Genomic DNA, 21,570 nt, shown 5'->3' on the forward strand with positions numbered 1-21,570 from the left:
TTTGGATAAAAACAGCCTGGGTGTGAACAATGTCATTTACAAATTATAATGAAAAAAACTATCTCTACACTCTCTGTGGAGCAGACTGGAACTGATTTATTATGGAGAAGAGGACTCACTCCAAAAGCTACAGAGCTGAGTTTATGCCTCACGCAGTGATTTGTACCTCATTTAACTTCTTTGTGCATCCTCTCCTTCCATGAAGGTGAAGTGCGTTTTGCCCTTCGTGGAAGGAGGGAGGAGCAGTCAAAATGCTGCAGAAGTCTAGTGAAGGCAATGTAGTATTTAAACACTGGGCAATGACAGTCTGGAAAATACTTTCTACTTTTTCAAGTGAGAACTGTTCATTAGTTCATTACCAACTACTAAACTCTAATAATTGGGTGTTACTTGACTACTAAATTCACAGTGCATGTGGCTGAAATTAATCACCTCCTTAGAATACCCAGAATCAGCATCTAGCTGTGTCCCCTGTGCTCATAGTAACTTTCTTATATATACACATATATGCAATATAGATGAGTATTGCCACTTGGTTTGGAATGCTGTATGACACTTTTGCCTTTTCAGAATTACTTATTTCTTTCTCAGTGAGGCGGGAAGGAAGAATTTCCTCATGATAGGAACTGGTGACTGCAAAGGAATATTCCAAGTCTGAGCATAATCATAAATTGCACCCCAATATATGCATATAAATAACAATAGCAGCAGTAGAGTCAAAGGCTTCAAGCATGTTGCTTGATTTTACTGCTGGAAAACAGAGGTGGACCTTAAGGAGCTTCAGTATAGAGGATACAGTTTGTAGCAGTGGTTACTGAACAGAACATAAGCGCTACTGCTGCAAAATTGTTTAATTAATATGAAACAATATGTCTTAATATGTCTCTTAATATGAAAAGAGACATATTCAGACCCAGAGACCCAACATAAGTTTGCCTATCTCTGACCTTGAAAAGATGGATCAATCTATCCAATTACATTATAGTGGAAAATGTTAGAGTTTATGTACACAGTAATCAGATGGAGAATTAGGTAATGCTGCTATTTGTTGCTCACTGTATGTACAGAGAGATCAGTGATAGAGTACATTCACATATGGCAAAGAAATACAATAAGGATAAAGAATAGTAGCAAGAGATTGATAAAAAATGTCAATCAAGTGGAAAAAGGCTAGGAGAAAGTAATTAACAATACATCCTAATGTCACTTTCTTTTTCCCTTCTATTATGCTTTTCTACAAAGTACACGCTCCTATAAAATACTGTACAATTTAGGAAAAACATACAATATGCACTTGTGCAGAATTAATAATACTATAGATTCAAAGCTCAGCTTAAAAAAAAATGGATGCCTGAAGCTAGGCTCTTAAATGCATGGCGTCTTAAATCAAGGCCATTAATCTCCATACTGCTGCTTATGCAAGTTTTCCAGTACCAAGGAAAAAATACTGGAGTGAGAAATAATGTCTAACCCCACAAAGGAATGCGAAGAAAGAAAGAAAAAATCTGGGCACCTGATCTAGTGGGTGGCAACCTTGCACACGGCAGTGCATTGAAACTGGGTGCTCTCTAAGGTCCCTTTCAACCCAAGCCCTCTATGTGAGTCTATAATGCTGTGATCTACCTATTTTAGCCATCTTGCTTTGCAGTATCTAGGGAGCAAATAAAAAAGGCATGAATGTAGTTGGTTTAAAATATTTGAAGATGAAGGGGTTTTTAAAGTGAATTCACTATTAATTCTGTGTTTGATTCAAGAATGACTCTTGATTAAAAAGTCAGAAGAAAAATGTGACTAACATGTCAGAACACAAATTTGCAGGTTGACATAAAAAATGTAGATTTGGTCCAAAAATAGTTATGTACAAAATTCATTTTCTTACTGTACAGCCCTTTCTCTTTATGAATTTTAGGTGGCTTATTTTTTCCTAACTTTTCATCTCCTCTTATTAGAGCAAAGCATGACAGTTTGGAAGAAACAAGCTAAATTCTAACCTGTCTCATACATCACTAGTATCTTTGTTTATTAAATTTAAATTAGTCACATCTGTACAGATCCTCCAAAAGCAGTGAGGTTGCATTTATGACAAACAATTTTAATAACGGAGTGCATAATTTGAAAGCAGTGGGGCTAAATATACCACTTAGGGAATAATTTGGTCTGCAGATTCTTCATTACTGATGATGTGAAAGAAGATAAGAGCACAGTCTGCCTGTCAGAAGCTTAGTCATTTGCAGAGCTGACAATTAGTGAAATAATCATCATTGTAGGTATGAGATGAATATATCTGCTGTTACATTCAATGAAGTACTGACACCTTGCAATCTAGGCTGAATAAGAGGTAATGCATGGTGGCACTGAACAAGGAACAAGGCAAAAACTAGAATGTGGTTCACTGTCTCCCTTACTATTTCTTCAAGGCTGAAGTGAGATGAGATGTTGTGGTTGTTTTCCTCTTTTCCTCAGTTCACTTGGTTGCTTTGCCTGATGTCCTCAGAAAAACAAAGTGGTCTGGCAAAAAGTCTTTACTGACAGTTTTCAACCAAAGCAGCTCTCTGCAGTTTTTTATAGTGTGAGGAAGAGGGATTCAGGGTGCTGTAAGTACCCACTCCCTTGATGCCACATGGATCACACACACCTCACAAACCTTACCAAGAGTAGTGAGTAGCAGGGTTTAAAACTGAGCCCTGAAAGACAATGAGGGAAACCTTTTGCCATGCATGAGTAATTTTTCAGAGAACTGTCCTTTGTAAATGAAAAATCAATGACATAAACAATATGGAGTCAGATGTACATAATGCATGAGTGAAACCATTGTCTTAAGCATGAAACTGTCAAGGGTGCCTGGATTGTGTGTTAGTTCTGTGGGTAAGTTTTCAAGGCCTGTGCTCAGGGCACTCGTTTGACCGGAATTATATGTAAGCCCATCTTCCTGTGGGAAGTCCGGATAAACACAGTTTTTCCCCCTCACATATTCTGTGAAAAATGACAGGCCTATGTGCTTTGCTCCAGAGTGGTCTGACAGCAGATTGTGCTACTTGGGTTGAAGTCCTTATTTGAACCTTATGTGTCATGACATTATGTCTCTTCAACAGCTGGAGACTGGGACTTACCCTTCACCTCTGAATTCTCTATGGTTAGATTAGACAACTTCCTGATAAGCTCCATGGATCTCTGAAATGTCATTTTTGATGAAGATCACTCCCATTCAGTAGACAGACAAGGCTTAGTCTGTGTAATGATCTTAGGAGTATGGAATGCCTAAAACTTCATGAATCCAAATTGTGTGGTATATTCCCAATTTACCCAGAACAGTGCCATATGGTGACACTACCGTTAGCATGGGAAAAGGTTTGACTCTACTGCTGTCAGCTCAGTTACTTTTACATGATTAGACACACCAAAAAATTGACTGTGCACTGCTAGTTATTGCAACAGTACTCTTATTTTTTTATTTTTTTTAATCTGAGGAGACAGGAGTTTATGCCGTATCAGTTTCTTGTTGTTGTTTATAAGCATCCTCAGTTTTTTGGATGCTGCACATATTTTCGAGTCTTCAAAATATATACTGATAATTAAAATTCAACATTGCTATCTCTATGACAGTGATTACAAACTTTATATTACTTCTCAGAACTACAAGTTAATAAATCATTGAAGTACAAAACATGTCAGTATTTTCAGGGATACCAGTACTAAATAAAATTCTGCTGTTCAAAATTTGATTTAAAAAATCTCTGTTGGTAATTTTTAGCAGGATTCTTCATAAAATGTGCCATTGTTTTTTTAAATACAAAAATGATGCATGCAAGAGAATTGCAGAGACTGGTACTGATCAGACTTACGGGTACATGCCATAGTTGGTGGATCTTTCTCAGCTCTGAAGTAACCTTTTTCACACTGACATACTGAAGTTGCTTCAACATAGGTTGAACTGTGTGGAGGGCACTTGGAGCACTTTACATTTCCAGCAAATGCTTTATAGAATCCAGGCCTGCAAGCTGCAAAACAAGAAAATAATGTCATTAATAGCAGCAAGATTTGGCCATAGGTAAAATCTGCTTCATGCAGTTATAACGCGTTCTCTTTCAACCTAGATACATATTATTCTCACCACTTAAAAGTTTTTGTTTTGGTCTACAGACAACAACAAAAAAATGCTTTTCTTGGTATCTGATGTGAAAACATTGAAAGAGACAGCTTCCTAATATACTGACAGCCCTTGCTGCTGCTTGAAGTTGTCACCTAGAAAACTTCACTAATGTCAGTAAACACAAGCACACTGTCTATGATCTATGTCTGTTCTGTATATTAATAAATAGAAAGAATGGGATACTTTCTCATCCGTCAATTCTAATCATCATGATTGAATTCTAATATTTCTAGAAATAAAGAATTCTATTTATATGGCTTCCTTTTTGAAGTAATGGAGATTCGCAAGGCTCAAGATGCTTGTCCTCACAATGCCTTCATGACAAGGATGACACCCCTGTTCTTACAGGTAGGTCTGACCTGTCCACAGTCCCCTGAGATGGCACTTACAGAAGGGTCATATTAGATGGGTCCTTTGCACCTTATTGGAATAAAGGCTGTGCGGTGTTGCTGCAACAATCTTTGGAGACTAGGAAAGAGGTGCCAATAAATCTAGCACAAAACTACAGCAAGCCTCAGGCTACTCTTTACCGTGTTAATAAACAACTGGGATAGCAGCTGCACTGGGGACGGATATCGCAATGATCAGAGCCCACTGCCCACCCAGCTGGAGATGGAGTCCCAGAAGTTGCTGGTGACAGCACAACTTTAGATGCCCATCTGCTGGCCTTTAAAGCAGAAACAACTAGTTAAAATATGTTTTCAAAAAAGTGCCTGGTTAGCATTCCGAAATATTATTTTTAAACTGTCCTCAGAAATTGCCACACACGTTTAAACAGATTTCTTCCTTTCTTCTTCCAGCTACCACGTTTAAACACACACCAGTATATTCTGCAGTTACTGTCTTTTGACTTCCCGTCAACAAACAGAACAAAAACAAATTGAAGAGCAATTCTAGCATGTACAGTCAGCACAGGCTCAAATTCTTCCTGATTTTCACCAGCACAATGAAAGTTCTTGCTATAATTATTACTTTTAAGACCCATGTGGAGTTTTCTTGTTTCAACATATTCAGGACTGTTTCCTTTACACTGTGTTACAGGAACTAGGCTGCATTTTCTTCTCTTACAATATGGTAATAACGCTCTATAAATAAACACCAAGAATTATGAATTTTACAGATAAACTGTCAATTCAAACTAGGTTTGTCATTAAAAGGTACTAACTTTTAGATAACATATGCACACATTAGTTTTGCTTCTGATTCCAAAGCACCTGTTTGATACCAAAGTGGTTTCATTAAGTGTCTGGGGGACAAGGAATGAGAGGAGCTGAAAAAAAGTAACTGCTGATTCCTTACCAGAATCCAGAGCAAATTTTTCAAATGTAAGCATAAGAGCTTAATTATGACTCAACTATTTCAGCAGTTCTCCCAGCGAGTTCTTCTGACTATGCTGAATGGATGTGAAGAAGGAATTCTGCCCTGCTGTCATTAAAGAAAAAAAAATAAATGTATTTCTGGTGCTACAGATAAGAAAGGTGGGAACAGCAGGGATTTTCCCTTTAAATAGCTGCTGGTCTGATACCTGTGTGATTACAGTCAGTGGCAATTTTCCAATGATTGGAATGACAGTGGGTTTGGTGTAAGGAAGACAGCAGTATTGGTGATGCTGACTCTTCCTACCTTGCTGGAAGGAAGTAAGAGACGAAGTAAAGTAGAATGTGGGAAGGGTGGCATGAATGCTTGCTCCTGTTTTTCTCATGCCCAAACCCTAACATGCCTTATCAGAAGATGAATACTGTTTTAATAGCTACCTTTCACATGTCTGTTGCCACACAAAGAAGTCTGTGATTAAAGAGTTGGCAATTCAAGGTTATCTCTGCAGTCAAATGAATACTTTTTAAAATTCTTATCACTTCCAAAATCTTTTCTATCAGACATTAAATAACTCCATTTTCCCTTCCATTCCTCAAATAATAAAACACTTTGGACCGAAAGAAACACAGCTTCCCCTTTCAAGATAAGTTTGAACTTTAAGCTTTTCACTAATACAAAATTCAAAGAGAAAATTACTACCAATTTAAAAATGCAATTGTTTTATTCTGAAATGGTTTTCTGCAGTGTATTTAAAGTTTCAGTACGGCTTGATTTGTTTTTGTCTTAAAAGAAAGCATGTATACACTCATGAAAATGCCAGGGTAAAAAATGGGCGAATATGTAGATCCTTTACTTTCTTTTGAAGCCAACCCAAATACATGCACCATCATGTCAGATGTATCCCATACATTCCAAAAAGAAGACAGCAGGGCATCTTTCATATGGTTATGCTTATGAAGCTGTTGAGAACCCTCCCCACATCCAAATGTAGAATAAGACAATCACAATTACTGCACACTTTCAAATAAAATCCAGCCTTTCCTAAACAAGTTGAAAAACTCTTGCATATTCACAAGCCTGGGAGAACTCATCTCTTGGTGTAACTCAATGCTCACTGTCAACATTCAAGGTGAAACAAAACAGTCTATTAAGATCACTGAATATGCAGCACAGGACTGAAATACCAGCACTTCAGCTGCCATACACAGCTTAGACTCTGCCAGCAAATATTATGATTCAATGGCAGAATTTCAACTTTAACAAGATGCAATTGTTTATAATTTTCCATGGAAAACTTGTAAAAATTAGATTTACTATCAAAGTTTTTAAAAGTTTATTTAACAGAAAACATGTACAATGCCACATTTTAAGGACTATGATTTCTTTTGACTTGTTATGAATTAGATTTTGGCAGGTTGTTTATGGCCTGCTACTAAACAGGCACAAGCTGAGTATATCTTAACACAACTCATGGTCTGTAAATCCTGGTCCTCTCATGAAGAAAAGAAGATTCTCTGTAATTCTTTGGCATATTTTAGCAAGACTGACTATGGTTTGGCCTCTTTCATGAAGCTTAAGGCTCTGTAAGACCACTTCCAGCAAAGCAATTCCAATCAACACTTAGAGGAAAACTGTACAAATAAGTCAATGGTATTTGTGTTCCATTTCCAATTTGTACAGAACATTTTGCAAAACTGGAGTCTGTAAATTATCTGCTATGAGATAACAGACTGCATCACTGCTACTCACTGCGATATCAAACTATATACAGTGCTTGAGGCATTCAACTCCAGAGTCCTAAAATCACATGGTATCTAAAATAAGGATAAAGATATGACTCCCTAAAGAGCATAATCAACACAACTACCTACATGCTCAATGTTAACCGAACTCCTTTATGAAGCAGGATTTTAGCTTTTGCCCAGCTTCCTATCATTTCTACTTTTTGTTCTTCAGAACTCACACAGTGCACAAAGTGCATGATGGGCAAATCAGAAACTCAGAGACTTAATTATTAATACTTTATGGTTTTGTATTTGGAAAGGGATAAAAAAGCCATCTTCTCCATGCAAAATGACAGCCTATGTAAAATACATTACATGTAAGTTGAAAGTTTGTACTAGATGCTTATGTATGCAGGAAATTTTGTTTTCCATGTACACTTTCAAAGGTTTTATCACAGCATCTCCCTCACTCAGCTAATAGCTAAGTAGATCATTTGCAGATATTATTTGTGCATCAATGACTATCCCTTCTCCCCGCAAAAAGTTTGTTTTTGTGTTTGTTACCACACAGCATTGTTTTTTCTAAACTCTAAATCACTGAGAGGCATTTTATTTTCCCTAACTTTATCTAACAGAAGTGACTTTCTGAGCTACTAATTATATGAACTGTATAAGATTTGACTTTTGTAAAGCCTGGGGGATGATAATAAAATATTGCCTTAATGGGTAAATAATTAGCAGGGTGTCTGAATGAACAATTCAAAGACACTAAAGTTTTCTCCAGTGAAATACCAGGGCTCATACAGAGAAGTACTGGCAATTTAATTGGCATCACAAATGATAACACACCTATGAATGTGCTACTACTACAGCTTTATCAGGATTTGATTATGGTGTTTTAAGCTACAAAACCTTTGTAATGAGTATCATTTTCCTTATTTAATTTTTAATGTATGACATTTAGTTTTTGATTGTGTTATACATAAATGCATACAAAGAGAACACTCTGCAAAGCTCTGGTGAACTCTTCGAGAAAGTGATTTATGACTTGCTAGTGTCTCAGCTTGGGCTGAGAGTAGGAGAATGTGTTTATCCAACAGTTGCAAAACAGTTTTAGTGCTGTTGGTGCTATGTGCAGGGGTGCTGAATGAGACTGTAAAAACAGTTGAGGTGCATTGTGCACCAGAGCCCCAAGACAATGTTTGCAATAAGATATAACCTGAATGCTTCCCAAGTGTAGGTGTATGGCACTTTCCAAAGGGTCCTGTGCTCTTCCCCATGCATGGCAGCACAGCCTGTGGCCATAACCACTCCAGAAGACCCCCCAGCACCTCTCCCCACTAAGTGTTCAGCTATGAGGGCTCTGGGTCAGTGCAGAGTTCAAGTTCAAGGCCCTGCCTGGACTTAGCCAGGGAGCCCTGGACACTGCAGGTCCTGTGGTGGTTCAACAACTCAAACTAATAGCTGGATATATATTGTAGAAAGTGCAAAGAAAGCTATGCTACACCGAAGTACCACTGGGAATTCAGATAAATTGCCAATGCCAGCAGACCCAGACAAAGGCTGCACATGGTCTAACAGGCCCTGCTCTCGTGGCACTTCTCAGGTTGTTAGGAGTAAGGGCTTCAATTCCTGCTAGATTGGACAATATTTTTAAGGTTCTTTTGATTTATCCAGCGTAACAAACAAGGTAATGGGCCAACGACCAGTCTTTTCTAATCAAGAAAGCTATGGCTGTTGAGTGCCTTCCTCACCTGACAGGTACTCCATGCTGACAAATGCAGATATGGTGGTCGTATTAGTGGCCACAAAACTTTCTGCTTTAAAACAAAAGGGACATTTTCACTGCTGTGTGGAGCTCATTATTGTGAATGACTTACCCTGATTTCACACAGTTTTATAAGACCTGAATCACAGAATGATAAAATCACAGAATGGCTTAGATTGGAGGGAGACCATAAAGACCACCCAGTCCCAACCTCCTGCCATGGTGGGCAGGACTGCCACCCACGAGATCAGGCTACCCAGGGCACCATCCAAGCAGCCTTGAATGCCCTGAATTCAATCCATCAACCATTACCAAGAAAAGGGAACGCAAACGAAACTAAGGAGCAACTTTTACGCGTGCCTGACATTTGCTGGTCTGTGTGCGGGAAACATTTCTCATGAAAATGGGATTTTTATAGATGGCTGAGTGACCATCAATCAAATTAAAAAAGAGAAGACTGCTGTCATTACAATGAATAGTAACTATCAGTAGCTCAGTGGAAGAGCTGGTTTAATCTTTCTGAAACATACAATTTGCTATGCTTTTCCACACCTCATACATTTTCTTAAATTGCTTACTGAAATCCACTGTTGTACTATGAGACTGCTATCTTCTATATTATGTTCTGTTAATATATAAACATTACAAGTTTAATATCCTCTTAATCTTCTGATATCTGATCACTTTATAGAAAGAGCAATCTAAGAAAGCCTGTTTGACTCTACCTCTGTGCAGACAGTAGGAACTATAATAATATTTTAATCTATTTATATTCTATTAAATGTACGTAGAAAAGAACAAATAAGTATATAGAAAAGAACAAGAGAAAATATAATGAGACACACATAGTTTTACTTACAAAAGAATATGACCACAAATATTAGGATATTAAAAAATCGGGACAATAGAAGCTAGGATAACAGTCTTCAAATGTGAGTACTATCTGACTAATTAATCTCGTGTCTTTACTTTCTTCACACAATCCTTACTGTGTTCAGGTCACAAATGGGCTGGGAGAAAGAAGAGATACGTTTTATGCAATGATAGTGAAACTATGTATGAAGAGTTGTCAGAAACATGAGGCGTGATGAGCTACAGGAGGATGACCAGCTATGATAGATTATAGAATAAGGAACATACATGTAGTTGAAGCCACATGAATAAGACATCATATGTCAAAAAAATCAAAAGTCTTCTTTGGCTGCTTTTACACAGATGGTACATACTCACACACATACTCACAGACAACTTAGTGACAGAATGGCTTAACCATTTTAGGAAAATGGACTAATTCTCTTCTTTATCTGCAGTAAATCTGATGAGATTACACAACTGCGTGCTGGGATATGCACTCAAATGCATCTGTGTTTGTACTGCCAATCAGACTCTTTGCTTGCCAGTATCTTCAGATTTTTTATATTCCTATTGTTTGAGGTGAAGAACAGAGGATAACGTTACATCTTTTCACTCTGGAAAGCAACAAGGAAGAAGAAAAAAACAGGCAGGCTTTTTCAAATTTAAGTACATGATGAAGACAGGTAAATTAAATTAATTATTCTTTCCCTTTGTGATAAATCTGTTGGTGTTTTTTTTTTTTTTTTTTTTTTTTTTTTCCCATGGCTTATTTTCTTTCATTCTCATATTTCCCAGAATTCTACTGAGGCTATTTATTAAAATGATTACAAGCAATGACAAAAGAGATAATTGGCGTATATCAAACAGTATTTTCAGTTCATCTCAATACATTTTTTTCCGGTATAAAATATCAGTTGCAATATAACAACTGGAGCAGTGATTCAGGTCACATACCATTTTTTTAAAGAATCTGCGTTTTACCCAAAAGCTCACACAGACAAGGAGAACAGTCAATGATATTAATTTTATCGCTGCCTGTCATAGTAGATGCAATTCAGTAGTTCATCAAAGAGCTAGGATCCACATGGCACAGCACAGGTGAGCACTATTCTGCATTTCTTAAGCTGCTTTGTCAGCTACTTCTCAAAGCCTTTTAAGTTGGCAACTAAAGGCTTCTGATAAGAACAAAGAGAAACATCTTGTTTGCCACTGAGGTGACTCAAATAGCTTTTGCAGAGTGAAAACAAATTATATTGTTAAACTTGGCTTTTTGCATGCAGAGCAACAATTACTTGGTGACTTAAGCTGTTGCTCCTGTTGCTCCGGAGTCTATCAAAAAGCATTCTTTGTCACTGCCTGTAAGGGAAAGATTTGAGAAGTTTTGGAGGAGGACTGGCTGTCAGCACTGTGGCCTCCCCTTAACCTGCGTCAAGGGGAACACTGGAGCTCAGAAAAAGAGTTAGGGTAGGAATGTGCTCTTTTCTTTGTTAACTACATGCAGAATTACAGTGTCACATTGCCTATGTATCATATTTATTACCTTATATGTTTTTTCTGAAGGTCTGTGTAAACTAGGCACACTTGTTTTAACACATTGCCTTCCTAGACTTAAATACAGACTTAAACACACTGTTGATTAATATATTTTTTCCTTTTCTTTTTTCATTTAATTTTATTTTTTAATTCCAGGAAAGCTTCAGCACTACATATATTAAAGCAATCTCTAGGATTCTTCCAAAACAACATAACACCCACCAACTTTGTTCCCTCTCCGAGAAAACCATGTATTCTGTTTGGAATGTTAGTGTATGTACATGCACACGTGTTACATAAACAAACATGGCTTTTTATACAAAAAAATATATGTACATACAATATAATAGAAGAAATAAAACCAAAGGGGTAATGGGATATGTGATGATCCCTAATTCTTTTTGCATTACATTACAGGAAATCCAGACACTGGGACACCATGAGCTTAAGATCCATGTGACCTATGTCATATCTAATTTCTCAAATTTATAATGAGCAAAGTAAAATATTTCTACTGTATATCAGTAAGTGTGTATGATGCTAAGGAACATATTAATAATAATAAGGTTTATATGTAAAATGGCTCTTGGTAGCTTAAAAGAATAATAGAAATGTTTTCTAATTCAATTTTATGTTATTTTTCTCCTCAGAAGTGTGAAACAAATCTAAAATGACTAACAGGAAAAATTGGCTACATTAAAAGAAGTAGAGGTGATCCCAAGATTCAGGAGATGCAAGAGTGCAATTAAAATATTGTTTATTTTACAGTGTAATAATATATTTGGCCAATATGCTTAGTTTTCAGATTATTCTATAGGTTCATATCCATGGAGATCATTGTGCTATGCACCGAACAATGCTCAATTCTCAAAATCAAATGTAGAATTATTAAATGCCACACAGTTCTCTGTGGAAAAGGGAGGGCAATAGCTGTATATGCAATTACTACCACATATGATGTACTTTAAGGTCTTTATTTCCTAAACAACTATTTAGACTTTGTTTTGTAATTGTACCTTCCTGATCCTAAAGCAACAACAACAAAACTAAAGAATATTTACAATATAGCATTGCAGGAGAAAGGCTAATGCCCAAGACCTTGTAATTCATCAGGGAGAAACAACAAAACCCATACACAAACAGAAAATTCAATTATGTGTAACATTTCCCAAATAATGGACTAAATTATTCAGTTGTTTGGCTAAGCTTCAAGTACTAATGTTATGTTTCTCAATGCAGTGTAGACTGTTAACCTTTTTAAAAAAATCTTGAATAAGGACTTGTTTTTGTTTTCAAAAATATTTTTAAAAGAATATTGAAACACTTTTTTAGATTTAAGAATATGATACTGGAAGCATAGACACTATTCAAAGAAAGACAGGGAAAGTTGTATCAGGATGCATAAAACTTTCCTTTTCACTTAATTCTCAGGTCTACATCTACAACACTGAGATGGCAGGTAAGAATGGTTCAGCATAAATAAATTGAAAAGTGACAAAATTGCAAGTAGTTGAAAAGAGGCTCATTTGATGGGAAATATCAAGCACCGTAACTATAGGTCAAGATCATGTCTTGCAAAATAAATACTGATCATAAAATAGGCTACACCGCTTTAAATAGGGTCTGCAACCTTTTAAAATTCATCTTTAAATGAATTTTATGTTTTTTATAATCTTCACTGATGAATCAATACAGCTAATTTTTCAGCACAAGTTATAATATTGTAACTCATGTTATGTTTAGCTTAGATACACCTGCCTAAAGGGGCTACAGAGATGACTACAGAGTTTCACTCTGCATGAGATTAATTCAGGTACATCAGTATAAGCACCAACATTGAAAAACAAATTCGAGCTAAAAACAAAAGCAGCTTTTATGCCACTTAGATGTTCCTGAAAGAGAATCAGTGATTATCCTCTGCCCAGAGAAGATGTGTCAGTGATCTGAGATAAACATGTGTTTTGGACAACCAAGTCGATAAAAAGGCCGCAGCTATTAGGAGTTTTTAACCATAGAGATACTTGCACAGCTACATCGCTGCAGCACTGTTACTGCATTACCACAAGGAACCATCATTAATAAAAGCATGATCTTTGAAGACTTGGTTCATAATTTCCAGTCAGGAACAGCAAATCTGGTTTAGTATTTTTAGTGGAAATTATCAGTGATTCCAGCATGTGAAGACAGTGACGAGCTCTGTACCTAAATATACTGTAAATGTAGTGCATGTGGCCCTAAAAGCTCTAGTTAATTGGTAAAGGCAGAATCTCTCCCTAAAAAGATGGGGAAGATGTTTCTGGAAAGTCCTCAGCTGACACAGTCTTCAAATTGTCTCAGCAATATTCAATGCACTGACAATACATAGGCAGGCTGTGCTCAGTCACAAAGTAAAAATACACTACTGCTATTTTTCTCTACTCGAGAATAACAAAAAAACATCTCACCAAAATGGCAAGTGACAAAAATGGCTGGAAAACTGGGGTAGTTGTATTAGCATTGGGAGAAATGAGACAAGACAGGCTGCCAGTTCCTGGGCAGGCTGACAAGTGGACATGGTGATCCTAGAGAGTCCTTCCAACTCAGGATATTCTATTAACTGTTTCTGGCTTATGTGCGCTGGTCAGTGTAGAAGGGATTCCTGAAAATAAATAAGTTTTCTGAGGTAGGAAATATGCATGCTCAATTGCACTGCTATGTACCCAAATTAGTCTTTTTTTCTGTTGATGCTTTATGGAAAGACCCCATTGAAAATCTGCAATTAACCAGATTTCTTAAATCTTGAACTAGTATTTTCCACAGTGCCTGATTTTAAATGAAGACCACCGTGTTTTAGGAAGATAGTAAAAGGATAAGTAAATTGGTCAGAATAATTAGGGAATACAACAGAAATGGTAATTGAGGAATGTGAGGGCAGTGGAAAAGCAGGGAAGTGATTGCTAGCAATACATCAATGTGCACTCCTGGTATGAGAAAGGCCTGCAGGAGAAGTAAGGAAGAAAAAGCCCACTCCATCTCCAAGCAGTCATTTCCAGTATCTCCACTACTCGTCTTTAGACAAGCAGGAGCATTATAACTCTAAGAACGCAATGGGGCAGTGCAGTGCTGGAGTGAATGGAACATATTCATTGAGTCCTCCAGTTCATCAGTAGCAGCCATAAAAAATCTTCATTTTTGAAGTATAATCTTAATAATAATAATGCATTTAATTGATTTTTAATCATTATTATGGTTAAGTTTTACTCTTAAGAAAATGTTTTCTTCATTCTGTCATTCTAGTAAAGCTGGTCTCTTGAGTTGCCTGGAAAAAAAGTAATGCCAAGAAGCATTCTGCACCTATGTAAATCTTTAGAACTGAAACAGCAGACAGTCAGCTGCAGTAGTCATCATTCAGCATGTTCCCTGCTGGGTGTCTAGAGTATAAGGCCTGTTCTCCTCAGCTTGGGTATAAGACCTACTCTAGTCAGTTGCCCTGACAGATCTGGAAACTGGTAACACAAAGACCAAAAAGGAGAAGCGCTCTAGTCAGGAAAGCTCACTGCCACATGTCAGAGAAGTGGTGAGAATGCTTGAAATCTCCAGGTGAACTTGGTGTATTTAACACATCTAGCTCCTATTCAATGCACAAGCCAAGGCAAAATGGAAGAACTTTTGTGTCTTAAACTGAGTGGAGCACATCTGTACAATGAGTGTTGCAGTGTTGCAGTGGCACGTATATCCAGAGGTTGTTCTGGAGGTTCAAAAAAAAAAAAAAAAAGGAAAAGAAGGAACTATTGCTGCTGTAGTCAGACTAAAGCAATATGGAAATAAGAAATCAAGAAAATCTGTTAGACCAAGAGTACTAAGCTGTAGTGCACAAAGGGAGCAGTTTATTTAACTTCACTGGGAACTATTCAGCATATAAAATTGCTTTTCATAAAGGAAAGAAGAAAAGTTGAAATAGTGGCTATGCTATACTTGATTCTGGAAGGGCTTTTTGTGTGGAGTGAGAAGGCAGAAGTGTGCTAAGTTTCTCAGAACAGCAATCACTATATGATTGTTTCACAAGTCTGGTGCTAGCATAGGGACTGAAAAAATTTAAGTCATGGTCTTGTCCTTCTCTGCACTTTACCACCTATTGTCACAGTGCTCGTAAAAAGACAAATTTCCTAATCCAACGTTGTATTACTAGCTTTGGTTTTAGTTCAAGTAGGTACCGTGTTGTATGCAAAATCTCTCCAGTATCATAAATACATTCAGATAGTGGCTAATGTGATGTTGGTTTCCAAATAGATTTTTCTTTCTTGTACGGCTCTATGTTACAAGTTTTATAGATGGTAACAGTTATAAAAATGTTCTCTCTTCATCTAAGCTAGAGAAACACTTCTTAGCATTAGAAAGATTCAACATATCTGTCAGTGCTTTCTTACTGATGTATGTACAAAAACTGATATATAGAGAACAGTTTGTTGATCTTATGGTATCCTTTCTCAAACCCTTCAGAGATATGATTTTTCCTCTATCTCCCTTTTACTGATGCTGTAAACTGATTTATCTCTCTAATACTTCTCTTTTCTCCTCTCACTTCCTCCCACAGTATGACAAAACATGTTTTTATTTCCAACTCTGCTTATGTTCAATAGTTCATGATTCATTTCTCTAGTCCTTGTGCAAGAATAGACCATTTGAATTTGCAGTGCACATTTGTCTGTTCATAACAAGTAAGTCTGCTAGCCTGGGTTAATTAATTCTTATGACATCAATTATTTCATCTGTTTTGCGGATGCTTTTTTTGGAAGTGATTTTTCTGAGGCTGTAAGGTTTCAACCTGTGACAAGTAGCAAAACTTCCTGCTGTTAGTTGCAGCAACAACGTTTTCTGTCTGCTTAACCCATTATTGCCAGACTGACTTATTGTGTAAGAGCAATAAGTTACCAGCACACTTCTCAAACAATTAATGACACTTGGCTTCATGCCTCAGCACACACTCAAGGTGTAAACTGAAAGCCTACTAAAGCTCTCCTTGACATGACTTATTACTTTATTACAAAACTGTAGAACAGCTTTCTGGGGAAGGCATACCTTGAGTGATCGTAATATTCCTACAGGCTGTTCTTCACAATAAAAACCTGAAGAATAGTGCAGTCACTATTTACAAGGATACCATTTCTTGTTACGGCCTTATTATAAGACTGTGATTGTAATAATTTAAGATTTGAGCACTCATTTTCTTGGATTCACAACTTTCACAAGATCAATTGCTTTTGTAATAGACTAGATAAAGCTATACAATTCCTTTTGTTCCTTCTCTGTGTAACTGTCTCTCTTACACTGTAACAATTAGCAAGGAATCATAGCAATAACAGCACTAAGCCATTGCAAGAAATATTTTATATCATCCAACCTTCAAAAGGAGAGACCTGAAAATGTTTTTTACATACTTACATATTTGATTATGGTTGTGCATACAAGTCTGGATTTGTATGTGCAATTGATTTAAGCCTCTGCTTTATTTGCACATTCAATTCAGGAGTTTGTGTACATAGGCAAAATTACTGTAATCATGAAGAATGTATAAACGCCCAGAAGCAGATAGGTGATTGAATGCGTGTGCAATTTCTGATGCAAAAAATGCTGAAATGTTCATCTAAAATCAGGCCTCCAGTCTTTAAAACATAATTCTCTTTGACATGTTTGTAGAAAAACAATCACAAGCTTGATTATTAAAGACACCGAACATGATTAGTGACTCCTGAATCATTTCAACTCTGATTTTGCATATTCAATAGCACTCTAAGCTTTCATAATTCTTTGGGAATCAAATACCATTTTCTTTTGTATTATCTCTGAAAGGTTCCAGGTTTGCAGTATAATAATGCTCTTAATTATTAAAAAATATTTCAAACATATCTTCATATCTTCTAAATGACTGTACTAAATACCACGTAATCTTATTTTATTGTATGCTAGCTTTATTACAGAATCACAGAATCATTAATGTTGGAAAAGACCTCTAATCACCTAGTCCAAACTTCAACCCATCCTCACCTTCCACCATCTTATGTGAAATCATTTTAATGAAGCTCATCAGTTTGTCATTTATAAATTATGCTCCAAAATCTTTCCACCTACTTAAATCTCCAGTTTATGTCTAAATCTAGTACAAGCAAATGATACTTTAGACTAAAAGAACTGTAGACATTTCTGTTTTAGTAATTACTACACAAATGCTGTCTGCCTATAAAATGCAAGCATACTTAAAGATAGATCATGCTCTTTAAGAGTTCACGGGCCATACGACCATTGATTTTAATACAAACAGATATGATGTCTTCTGTGTTTTCAGATACTACTGTCAGATTCTTTTAGCAAACTTTTCTTTAATTACAGCTAATGATCAGTATAAGAGACTGATCTATCACTCACCTTAAAGATAAATAGCTTTCTTCTGTCTTAGTTTCTGTCAATTTTGCAAAAAATTGTGGTAGCACCACACAGAATTCTGTAAATAGCCCATTCAAACTTTCATTTCCCTTCTCCCAGCATCCATGTACAAACATTTACAGTGTTTAACCCTAAATGATAATAATTATCAAATTGTATTTGCATACATGCAAATACATTTATGGCTTACTACTGAACGTGTTTCATGTTGTTTTATTTACAGCAGGAATAGTGAACACAGAATAATGAAAAGCTACGTTTTTGTTTAAGCGTGAAGCTTCAGATTTATGTAAGAACTGCAACCTTGTCCTTCCAGTGAATTACATGTAAGAAAAATAGATTGAGTTTAGAAAGAATCAATTTTAAAAACACATGCTTGGAAGCTTTATGTGTGTATAAAACATAGACAAAAACTTACAAATTATTATTAGTCTTATATATAGTGGCAGAGAGAAGTGTAGACAGATGAATACTAAGAGTAACAATAGAAAAGGTGACAAAACACACTTTAATTCAATAAAACCTTTGTCAGCACAGTCAGCTACCTGAATGATCTGTAAAAGAAGTTGCATGCATTTATGTTTTGTTGTTCCTGTTAACAGATATCTGAAGTGAAATGCACAAACGTCAGCAAAATAAATTGCCCATTTATCTTGCCGTCAATGTTCGTATTTTATTTTTTTTAATTTTATAACTAAATGTTGCCAACGTTTCCAAACCCATCACCACTGCTATCCTTGCATTTATATGGATTTAAATATAAAAGTAATGCCTTGGAAACTCATTATAAAGCTCTGGATAAAAGATTCCAATAGTTATAAGACAGTAGTAAGTAAATCAATTTGTGATGCAAATTTAAACCCATGTAATAAGACAAAAATTCTCCTGGTGTCCTTGAGCAGGTGAGTGTTTCTAATTGGTATTTCACCAAAGTTATGTGGGATACCTCTTCAGTCCTTGAGTCAAGAATGTTTCACATGATTGATGACAAGTATTAAGCTAGGTATTTCTACTGAGCGTATTAAGACATTTCACAGGAATCTCATAAAGATGATCCATGAATTTAATATGAATTCTCAAATTACCAGTTTGATGTGCAAAATAGTTCTTCCAATAGGACTTCTGTTATGGGTAGGGACGTTTGAGCATCACGAAACAAAGATATGTATTACTGTAAAAACATTTTCATTATTCATAAAATCTCAATGTCTTTCCCAGATTTGAAGAAGTACCAGAAAAGGTTATTTCTAGATTTCAGCTGAATTGAATGTCATGGTTATTCACTACCTCTCTCATTTATGGCATCTACTTCTATGGTGTAAAGTGCTTTTCAAAGAAAGTAAAAGTAATTATCTCTATTTAAACAAACAAACAAAACAAAACAAAACAAAACAAAAAAAAAAAAAAAAAAAAAGGAAGAGGAAAAAAGTTTAGACAGGTCAGGTGGGCTTGTTCAAGGTCTTCTAGCAAACTCAAAGCAAAGGCAAGGTCACTCAGCTTATTACCCTCACAATTCATAGTCTAGGTAGGGCTGTGGCTAATGGAACGAGGAACAAAACACCTTGGAACAGTAATTAGTATGAACAGCTCAATTACAACCAAATTTACTTCTTTTTTTTTTCAGAAAAACACTTCCCCACAGATGCAAACATGCAGTCAGATATTTGGCATAAAACTGAGCATTCTTTAGCTTAAAGTTTGTTTTTTTTTCAAGTTACTGGCAGCAGTTTAGCAGGATTGCATGCTTATGATGTCTGTCCAAACCACAAATCCTGATTTTTAAACATATACATCTAATGTGACATCAGTTTTAATTCTGAAAACAAAATGTACAAATTTTGTAACATGCATATGTGCCATTAGTAATATTTCAGAGCAATCAAACATTTTAAAAATGTTGACAAGTTACATATATATACTCCATATATAGAATTTTAAATACTTAACAGGTGGTTAGACATGGCTAAAATAATACCTAAAACAAACCAAAATAAGTGAAAACTTAGTACTGATTAGTCCACAAAACAGATAACTGCTGACACTGCATACCTATTTCTCATCAGGTTGTGAATTTAATTCCACTGAAGTTTAACTCAGTTTCAGCTTCTAAATAGTCATTAAGAAGTGTTTAAGGCAGACAGGCTTGGAGTTCATAAATATCTGCAACTGCAAATAGGGTGTAGACACACAATAGTAAAGAAGAGAGTTCTCACTCCCTGTGGACACCGGTTGTATCTTAGCTCTGCAGAAGTTAACATTACATTTATTGCACAACTGGAGATTGAAGAATGCTTGTAAGCAGTCAGTTTTCACATTTATTTCACTTAAATTCATGTTTATCATACTGTGCAAAAAAAAAAATGACTGGGAGCAAAATGTCAGTGTCTGCGTGTCTGACAGTAAATGTGGTTGTACTGCTATTATTGTACAGTATTTTGAACTGTGAAACTCAGTGATTTGCATTTGTCAAAAGAATGTCAACAGGCAATGTACCATCTGGTGTATTTGTTGCATATTATATTGCATTTATATACTAGATTCATTTTTTATTAAGAATCTAGAGAGAAAGAATTGGCTAGCTGTTTTAACAAACTCAGCCACAGTACTATAACTTACACTAGTCAGCTACTTCTTTAGCTAATACGTAGCACAATAAATAGGTGCATGTCACATAACATTAAATCTTAGGAAAAAAAAACAACAGAGTATTTTTCACTCTTTTGGTAGCACTTATAGAGTATTTTAATTATAACTTAGCTATTTCAATTTCAATATATGGTCACTTGTAACCGTCACTGTGATCATCCAGTCTGTATTGCTACATAACAAATGAACTTCAGCTTTGCTTAGCAATTTCTAGATCTATTTCAAACATGATGTATTTTAGAGTGACACCATGGAGCACTTGTTTTTTTCCTTCCCCACTGGTTTCATTCTCAGAATTTCCATTTTTTCTTGTCTACCATGTTGATCTTTCTGCCCTCTCAAGCTGCTTTTCTTCTTTCCTCCTTTACTCTGTTGCTATGAATACCAGAGCATTATATTCCATATATGCTCTGTACTGAAATTCAGTAATGATTATACACACACAAAAGCCCCCAAAATATGATGGGATTAAAAAAAAATAATAATAACTTTTCTCTTCAAAATACTGTCTGTACCTTTTCTATCTTCCTCTTCAATTTCTTTTAGCTCTGCTCTATATCAGTGTGAATTATTAGCAGCGCTCTTTAAGGATAGGACCACGGATAAATAGAATCTGAGTTCCCAATTTGCAAAGGTCCTATAAGAAAGCAGTTGTTCTCTGTACTTTTTATGAAAACAAACAAACAAACAAACAAACAAACAAAAGGATTACTCAGTGAAAGCATACATGCACCTTAGTCGGGCACTACTGAAATCAAAAGTCAAAACACTTTGTTGCCTGGGAAGTATAAAGCAGACTGGACTTTGATTCCACTGCATCACAGACTGAATCTGTACTGTACACTCTGGAGCTCTGCGTGAGACTGAAGCCTTCATCGTGTTATACATGCTACAGATAGTGATTGCTCCTGCTTCTCACAGTTTGTCCAAGTGTTTGAAATACAGTTCATTTGGAAACTTAGGAAAACCAAAAACCAAAATGCAACTCCTTGTATATCATGCTGCATAATGCTATTAATGTGACAGAATAACTTTTTTTTAAAAATGTAAACATTAATTGAGATGAGAAAATTCTCCCAAATAACCAAGGATAGGAAATAACACCTCTTCACATTGGGTTTGTATTTCTTAACATAAGAAAGGGATTAAAAGAAGCA

The 21,570-nt window shown here is 36.0% G+C and overlaps 1 protein-coding gene across 2 annotated transcripts in view; it reads right to left on the minus strand.

The window, feature by feature from the left end:
- The window catches only part of EPHA6 (EPH receptor A6), a gene marked incomplete at both ends in the record, with an annotated part of 498,668 nt that overhangs the window by 240,694 nt on the left and 236,404 nt on the right, over positions 1-21,570 (minus strand). For both annotated transcript variants that reach the window (XM_079541645.1, XM_079541644.1), the window contains one exon: positions 3,843-3,998. In XM_079541645.1, coding sequence (XP_079397771.1) covers positions 3,843-3,998 — 156 coding nt within the window. The remainder of the gene's footprint in view (positions 1-3,842; positions 3,999-21,570) is intronic.

The sequence above is a fragment of the Tetrao urogallus genome, assembly GCF_951394365.1.
Source record: "Tetrao urogallus genome assembly, chromosome: 1".
Classification (NCBI taxonomy): domain Eukaryota; kingdom Metazoa; phylum Chordata; class Aves; order Galliformes; family Phasianidae; genus Tetrao; species Tetrao urogallus.